The sequence below is a fragment of the Poecilia latipinna genome, unplaced genomic scaffold, assembly GCF_001443285.1.
Source record: "Poecilia latipinna isolate Pla-1442-1.1 unplaced genomic scaffold, P_latipinna-1.0 Scaffold951, whole genome shotgun sequence".
In the NCBI taxonomy this organism is placed as follows: Eukaryota; Metazoa; Chordata; class Actinopteri; order Cyprinodontiformes; family Poeciliidae; genus Poecilia; species Poecilia latipinna.
This window is the reverse complement of record NW_015113567.1, coordinates 545975-554581: the sequence shown is the minus strand read 5'-3', so window position 1 is coordinate 554581 and position 8607 is coordinate 545975. Positions and strand designations below refer to the sequence as shown.

General features: G+C 38.2%; 1 protein-coding gene across 3 annotated transcripts in view; it reads left to right on the top strand.

Annotated features, from left to right (window-relative positions):
* The first annotated feature begins 2886 nt into the window (after nt 1–2886).
* Nucleotides 2887–8607, top strand: part of LOC106957963 (coiled-coil domain-containing protein 37-like) — an 11343-nt gene continuing 5622 nt past the window's right edge. The window contains exons 1-13 of one of the 3 annotated variants that reach the window (XM_015049577.1): nt 2887–2966; nt 3307–3407; nt 4256–4318; nt 4403–4465; nt 4558–4655; nt 4820–5036; nt 6227–6291; nt 6583–6746; nt 6839–6919; nt 7256–7422; nt 7549–7585; nt 8258–8294; nt 8374–8528. In XM_015049577.1, the coding sequence (XP_014905063.1) occupies nt 4300–4318; nt 4403–4465; nt 4558–4655; nt 4820–5036; nt 6227–6291; nt 6583–6746; nt 6839–6919; nt 7256–7422; nt 7549–7585; nt 8258–8294; nt 8374–8528 (1103 nt within the window). In that variant the 5' untranslated portion in view covers nt 2887–2966; nt 3307–3407; nt 4256–4299. Of the gene's footprint in view, nt 2967–3306; nt 3412–4255; nt 4330–4402; nt 4466–4557; nt 4656–4819; nt 5037–6226; nt 6292–6582; nt 6747–6838; nt 6920–7255; nt 7423–7548; nt 7586–8257; nt 8295–8373; nt 8529–8607 lie in introns of all 3 variants that reach the window. The other 2 variants (XM_015049576.1, XM_015049578.1) reach the window with 2 other exon arrangements.

Here is an 8607-nt window from a genome sequence, read left to right as displayed (position 1 = left end):
TGACTTTAGAAAGAGTTAGTCACCTATAAAACAACATGTCATTTTTTTGGTAGCTTGTTATTTGATGAAGATCAACAAAAGCAAGCTGCCACAAGCACATATGACTGATGACATCACATAAGGCAAAGGCTGAAAAACCACGGGTCTGTCCTGTTGTTTGTTGCTTTTTCCTCATTGTTTGAATGGTTTTGATCAGATTACACCTTCAGAACTGTGTTGTTTTGTGTTTTGTTGTTATGACCACAGCAAGACATTTCAGCTGCCTGGATTTCTGTAACATTAGGCATCAACAAAACACAAGGAAGTGGTTTAAGAAATGCAGAAGATGCACAAATATGTTAAAGAAGTTTTTCCACAAGCTTAGCACTGGATTTACTCACTGTACGAGTGGAGAATACACATGGAAACCAGGAATATAAACTGCTTTGTACCAGCTAAAGTTCAAAGGTCAAATAGACCAAATTCAGGTTCAGTTTCCCGTGAAACATTTCGGAACTCAAGTGCAGCTTAAATTCTTCAGAGTTCACGTCAAAATTTGTCAAAGGTCTTTGTATTAGCTTGCTGCTTGTACCTTTTGTGATGTCACTGACCCAAATACAAACTAAGCAGAAGAGCTGGGAGGGGGGGAGGTTGTCTTATGTAATCCTTTTAAAATATTTGTATTCTCTGAAATCTTATATTATTTGTTATGTAGCTGTAAATATAAGTTTATATTTTTTTAGTGAGAAAAATGCCTGATTGGGTTGCTCCTTTAAATATTTGGTACCACTTTACATTTTCATAGATGGCTAATAAATAGTTTGTAGATATGTTAGCCATTCAGCTATAAACATTTTATAAATCATTAATAACTATTTATTATGCATTAAGAATGAAAAGGATGCTATATGCTAAAAAAAATATATGCTTACAAGTTTTTAATGGGGTTATCTCCAGAAAGGATTTATAATTGAACTTCTCACCTTTAATTACAAACAGTTTGTGATTTATAAAGTGTTTAGAGATGAATTAATAACATATATGAACTATTTATTAGACATCTGTAAGCAGAGACTTATTGTAAAGTGGTACGAACTATTTAAATCCCATATCACATAAAAAAAATGTTGAGCCACAGGTGATGGATGCTCCTCCATCATTTGTACAAGTTTCTGGCAAGAAATCTTTCACTCCAAAATACAGACAAGCAAATCATATGACTGCATTAATGTAATGGAAGAAAAAAAAAACAACGCCTGTAATCTCTGTTGGTTACATGATATTAGCAGGATTTCATAAGATTATGGGATTATTTGGAACATCCTTATAAAGACAAATTTTATTAGAAAAAGTTTAGCCCTTTTTGTCTTCCATAATGCGTAGCGTATAGAGGTAGCAAAGCTACATTAAGGTTATTAGCCATCATTGTTTGATTTCTTTTTCAAATGGAGGTTTTCACACAGTGGTTGTGGTTACATAGTGTGATCAAAATGAAACCAGTAGCTGTTGGTTATGGAAGGAGAAGCTTTCTATGCGTACATGACAAACAGTGCTGCTGCTGCTCTACGAATGCTGTCTGAGTTTGAAAATCTCAAGCAGCTCAGTCTGCCTCAACAGCTGCCTGACAGCATGGCAGCTCTGACTCGGCTCTCATGTTTGTTTCGTGACAGCAGATCAGATTTATTCTTCTCTCTTCAGCCCGCCTTTAACCGAGTGCAAGACCCGGTCCTGGTGAGGAGGGTATGGGGAGGGGAACGTGCCAAAACCTGATAATTTGTAATTGACTCTTGAGCTGAACCAGAGAAAATATGCAACTTGAGTAATCCATTCTTCTGTTTCTCCTGTCATTTCAGCGTGTTTTTTTTTTAAATATTACAAGAGTTGGCAGGCAGATAATTGCTTAAAGAAAAGCATATCATGGCTGATTGTTTACATCTTATATAATCCCAAATATCCATGAGCAGAGGAAGAACAATCTGTAATCCTCAAACAGCTGACGCATTGCTGTAAAAGACGCCAGCTGCATTTATGTCATTTCCGTAGATTATCAATTGTTTATCTTTATTGCAGAATAATAATAGTGCTGGAAAAATAGCCTGCTGATAAAAGGTATTCAAAAGCACAACATTGTTGAATTTCACTGTCCTAAAAAAGAAAAAAAAATGTGTGAAGGGAATCTTCAGATTCACTTTCCTACATATGAATGTTTTCTTATACAACAACATGGCCTTGTGCTGGTGCGTGAGCAAACACTCGCCCAATTGTGTGTGTGTGTGTGTGTGTGTGTGTGTGTGTGTGTGTGTGTGTGTGTGTGTGTGTGAGTGACTGAGTGATACTTTAACCCGACAATCTGACAGCGGGATTTCCTACAAGTAACTGTAGTGCGTGGGCTGCTATGTTGAGCAGAGATGCGCGGGGTCATGTGTGGATGCGTGGGATGCAATATACAGTATGGTGTTCTAAGTATATTCACTGGCACAAAGCATAGACTAAGACAAGTGTTGGTGATCAACACTTTGAAGGAAGCGAGAACTGTTTCAGATTCTGCTTATATAAAGAACATGCCCGTGTGTCCTGGTAGCAACGAGGTTTTTAATCTGGAATGTGCCTGAAAACAGTGACTCTATACACACCGCGGAGATTATTTTAAGTTTTGCTGCAGTTTGAATGTAATGGTTGGCTGCCATCTAGTGGAGAGACCGTGGTCCTCAAATGGCGAGCTTCAAAGTTTACATTTCTAATTGCTGTATTTTAAAGAAATGGCACCAAGAGGACGGTGTTTTTACAAGTTCGTTCAATTAACTTTGTTAGACTTTTACTTGACAGTTTTAGAGCTGCAGAAAACATGGAGGTAATTGGCAAAAAGTCCCGAGGGACTGAAAAGGCAGCAGTTGCTATGACAACGGTACACAAAGTCTGTCTTACAACTCGATCTTGGTGTTGAATTTCTTCTCTTTTTTGTTTCTTTGCTTAGGAGCAGCGTTATGGTGGGTTTTCTATTTATTAACAACAAATTAAAGTAGTGTTTGAAGTAGCTTTCATCAATATATGCAGAATAGCAGCTTCTTCTTGTTGGTTTTTATCGAGAGACATTTATTTTCGTCTGACTTCACAAGCAAGCAGCATTTTTCCTAGACATTTTTTTCCCCCTTTTTTTGTTATCCAAAAAAAAGAAACGTAACAAGCTAAAAGTTTAGCAGTATTTTTCAAATTATGAACGTTTATATCAGGGATTTAAAGCATTTTCTTTCTTGTTTGTAAGTAATAATAATAATGACAAGGTTTTATTTTACAAGCTTATTCCATTTGGTTTGTCTTGTTCTGAAGTCACAGAAAACACGGAAGTAGTTGACAGAATTATACGAAAGAGACCGTAAAGGCACCGGTTGCCATGCCAACAGAACACAAGTCCTTCTAGAATCTTCAAGGTAGGTGAATTCTTCGGTTTTTAAGTCATTAAAACCAACCCGTTCACGTGGCAGGATGACTTTTTGTTATTTCCATCAAGCGTAAGACGTGTTCTTAATCTTGAACAGCAAAATTTTTCTGTTTGTTCTTCAGGAAAAAGAGAGAAATTTAAGCTTAATTTAGGCTAGCCTGGCAAAGCCTGTATTTATCTTGCACTGTCAGCTGTTTTCTAATTTGTTTTAGGCAAGAAACGGTATAAACCTACTTCAAATGGCTAGCTATTTGATTTTTTTCTCTTTTGCTTTTTGTCACATTTGAATATTCTAGTCATATAATTGATTTAAAGTTTTCCAACAGTGTTTTTTAGGGGGGGAAACATGTGAAAATTGATTGCCATAATGAATTAATCGAGGTTTACTTGTGGTTAACAAACATTTTAGGGAAAACCAAGTTCAGCTTTCACCTCGGCCTGAATAAAGATAGACCTGTTAATAAAAATTATTTGGAAATTTAAGAATGGATGAGAAATAAAATCATTGACTCATTTATCATTCAGGAAACAATATCTCAAAGCCCATGGGATTTGAGTGAGCCACAGTGAGAGTTACTTTTTAGATTTAAGATGAAAATATTTAAATATGAGCTTTGCTACATCAAACACATAACATGAAGTAAAGTTATACTTATCAGGCATCCATCCGCTTTGCAACCCAAAAACAGCAAATAAGTTTTTCTTTAAATTTAGAAATTTAAAGAAAAATTTATACAAACATCAATACAAAACAATCTCAATAATGCTTTGATTAATACCAATACTTGACCTTTGATTTTTCTATCTTTTGTCTTATGTGTCTTTTTTTTACGGCAGAATTAAAGGGTGATCTGGTTTGGCTCTGGACAACAGAAATAAAAATGTCTTCACCGCATCCCTGTATGTTTCTGGTAGGATGCTAAGCATTCACACTTAGAGTATACCAGCACACCCACTGTACCGTTGCAACATTTGTGTTTTCAGCTGACGGAGCAGACAGGGGTTTGGTATCAGAGGCTGATGTTGCTGCCAAATTACAAAAAGCAGGTATAAAATAACAAATCTCCAGTGAAAAAAAGTGAGATAATTAAACTCCTATTAGCATATGTATTCTTTTTTTTCATCATTCCTGTGTGCAGAAATGAGGAGGAGGAGGCCACAACAGAGCCCATATAAAGTGCCAAACAACAAGACCGTTTTTGCGCTGACTGCAGAGGAAACGGCAAACCGTAGAGAGGTCTGTGTGTGCTTCGTCACAAATTGTAACTTTCCCCCTTCTCTGCAGTGCTCCTGCACTTCCACGTTTGCGGCAAAAAAATTGATTTAGTCGTGTCGAAGTCAAGCTTCTCTCCCCCTAAACCGTATTTTTTAATTTTTTAATTTATTTTCTTTGGTGCTCAGGAGATGCGAAAATTTCTGGCGCTGCCAATTGAAGAAAAGGCAACCCACGCTGCGAGAGCGCTGGCCAAGCTGAAGAATGAGCTGGTGGGAGAACTGGAGGAGGAGGGGGAGGAGGAAAGCGAGAAGAAGAAAAGTCTGAAGCAAATCAGGAGTAAAGCAGCTTTCCCTAAACAAACGCGGAGCACACACAAGCTGAAAATCACCACAGCGAAAGAAGGTAGCGCAAGGAAAGGGTGGAGAAGTTCAGCTTTTATACAATGTTAATCAGTTGTGGGCGTATCTCTTGATGACTGTGATAAAACTGTGTAAAGAGCCTTAAAAAGAAAAGTATTTCTTTTATGGTAGTAGCGTAATCTTTCATGGAAAATTTGAGGAAAATTCTGAGTTTTATTCAGTGGAAAAAAATTCCACGTCATGAAACGTTTGTTTCTAACAAAACAACAAACTGTGGCGCGATTACTGGAACACTAGCAATGTAACGACTCAGTTATATGATAAATGTAAATCTTGTTTGTCATCGTCACATTTCAGCCACTGGGCAATTCAAAGTGCTTTTTATGATAATAGCATAAAACGTTACACAGCAATGTCATAATGAAGGGGGGGAGGGAAATGGGAATATGGACTAAAATTGAAGATGTTCCAGTTATTATTAACCAGAAGCAATTCTAAACTAATAGGTTTTGATTTAAAGGAACTCAAGTGTTCTGGTTGTTTGAGAGTTTTCTGGAAGTTTGTTCCAGATTAGAGGAGCAGAAAAACTCCATGTTTGGTTCTGATTCTAGACCTGAACCAACAACAGCAGAGCTGTAATGTGTTTTGGTGCCTAGCCAAGATCTTGCTGGGACATCAGTTCAAGTTTTAACTCCTGAAATGTTTCTGAAAGGTTTGAGTCCATCATTACTACTGATCAGATTTAATTCCTGATCAGTAGCTTCTGGCTCTTATAGCTGGAAGATATTGATCGTTTCTCATTAGGTCCAAAAATAACGACTTCGTTCAGTTTAGCAGAAGAAAGTTATGCATTGATTTGTTCAAAACAAATTCTGAGTGCTTTAATGGGTTCACGGTTACCTGGCGATGTGGTAATGTAGAGCTAGATGGAGTGTGTGGACGTTAAACAAGAGAGACCCTTGGGGAACCCCCCACATGTGACTGAAGTGCTTTTTAGCTATTTTTCTTCCGCTCGAGAAGGCATGGCAGAAAAACAAAAACATTCATAAGGATATGTGACTGGGGGAATCAAGAGATGTCAAGAGAAGTGGTCAAAGATTCACCTCTCAGGTCTTTGTTAAGGAGCTCGTTATGCATTTTACTGTGGGTGTCGACAAATTTGTCCACATTTGTCAAAAATGCCATTTGTGACGTCGTGCAGAACTCAGCTGTCATGTTTTCCTCTCTCAACAGAGAAACTCACAAAAGAAAGCAGACATGAATTACTCCTCATGGAACGGCAACAAGCAGTCTTGGAGGTGAATTGTTTTAGACAGTGGAAAAGGATTTGGACTCGCAGTCGGAGTCTGTCTAATCCTGGCGCCAAACAGAAACCATTCCTATTTTAGTTTTAATTAAGGGAACATTCTAAAGTAAACAGTGAAATCTCAAGAAGGCTTCAGTTTTGCCTTGAAATGTTTCCTATAAACGACACGAGAGAATCAAAGGTTATAGCTTTACTTACAGAAAACAGATTCTCCGAATTCCAGGAGAATAATAGAGGCAGGTTGTAATATGTCCTCCTTATCTTTTGGGTTTTTTTTTTTTAGTTGTCTCTGATGACTAAACGGTCTGAGATCCTGAAGATGGAGAAGGCCATTGCAAAAGAGGAAAGAAAGTTGAAGCAACTTGAGAAGCTCATTGAAAGGGACAACCAAAAGTTTGAAGAGTTCCTCAGGGAGAATGAGAGGAAGTCAGTGGAAGCCAGAGCTCTGTGGGTGTAACCGTGAACGTCTTCACTTTGGGACAACAGGATGTTGTTTTAGGATATCGCTCTAACTAACACACGCATCTGTATGCTTTCAGTTTTGAACGGGAGGAAAAATCAAAACAGGAGAAGAATGCCGTAATCAAGAAGCTGACCGCTGAAATGAGGACCATTCAAAGGTAGCAGTCACATTTTGATACTTCACCTCTGACCTGCTTCTCTTCCTCTGCTCAAATAAAGCATGAACAGTGTTAGTTTTGTTCTTGTGTGAATAAAAACAACAAAACAAAACAAACAGCCTTAAGGTGGGGAAACACGAATCCACCACACACTTTTTAGATGTCTAGCTTGTGGTTATGAAGTGGCGAAATATGAAAAAGTCCTTAGAGTACAAACACTTGTACGTTATATGACATTATTCAGAGCACGGAAGTATCCGAGAGGTGACAAAACTGCAACTAGATATCTGTGTTGTGCTTTTTTTTTAAATTATTATTATTATCACTATTTCATAGTGAACTAGAGAAGTATGAAGACGCTCTGACAGACTACCTGAAGTACAAAGACTTCCTGTTCAGACTTTCTCCTCCAGAGTGGCAGGATGAGAAGAAGAGCAAAGACTCAAAGGCTAAAACGTTGTCCGAACAGAATGACGGACAGGAAGTGGAACCTACTGAGACGGGTATTTGGAATAACAATTTAGTGTTGCTCTAGTTGATTGCTAATTTAATCGTTTCTGCTCGCGAGATGCATTTTGCTGGTTAAAAGCAATCATTTATTCGTGTGTTTCCTGTTTGCCTATCCGCAGGTTTGGAGAGGAAGCTTCCCCCTGTCAGAGCGACCAGGTTGTCCTCTGCTCAAAGTGACACACTGCAAGAGCACTTACACACACTTCTAACCATCTGCCCTCTGTGCTATACACCAGGACATCTTAATTTGTTCATATTTTCCATGTAACACTCAATGGATGTATTTAAGTTTTTACTGTTGCACACAGCCAGATGTGTTCGTGTCCTTAAAGAGTGTTTTAAAAAAGTCTTAAATTCATGTGGCTAACATGAAGGCTTTAAAATGTCTTAGATGGGTTTTTAAAATGTAAGTTGGCCATAGATACGCTGAAGTTTGTTAAATTACAGAATAACTGATCAAACACTGGCATGTGTCCTGAGTGTTATTGGCTGGAAAATGATTTCTGCAATAAATTGGTGAAAAGTTAGCAAATTGCACTGGCAAGTAAAAGTGGGACAAATTTACTTTTGCTTATTGTGGAGCAACAGAATCTTAAATCAGATTTTATTTAACCTTTTATTTAACTACACTTATATTTATTAAATATTGGCTGTAAGTTTAACACACTGCATTGTATCTGTAGATATGTTTACCATTACCCAGATTTACAACGATAACAGGTGAATTCTGGACACTCGTTTTCTTGTGTGCAGCTCCCTCTTGTGGTAGGAAATTGGGAATGATTTATGAAACGTATTCAATTAAAACTTTGTCTTTACATATTTCAGAGAGAAAACCTGTTCACCGGATTCTGACAGTTTAGAGGTCAGTTTCCCCTCACCAGAACGTCTTACCTTTGGAGTGTTTTATCTGCAGTTTTCACCTTTGACGTCCCTCCATTCAGGATAAGCCAGAGCTTTACTTCACCGATCCCCAGCAGCTACTGGACCTGATGTCAGAGCTGACGGAGCAGAACCTGTCCCTGATTCAGAACTCTGCGAGGGTGGGGGAGGGGCTGGAGAAACTCCGGCAGACCGTGGATACGACCAGGAGGAAGATGTAAGCGGTGCGCACAGTAGCCTGCACCTTTTTCTCTTCTTATCCAGCATCATTTAAACCAGGGGTGTGAAACTCATTT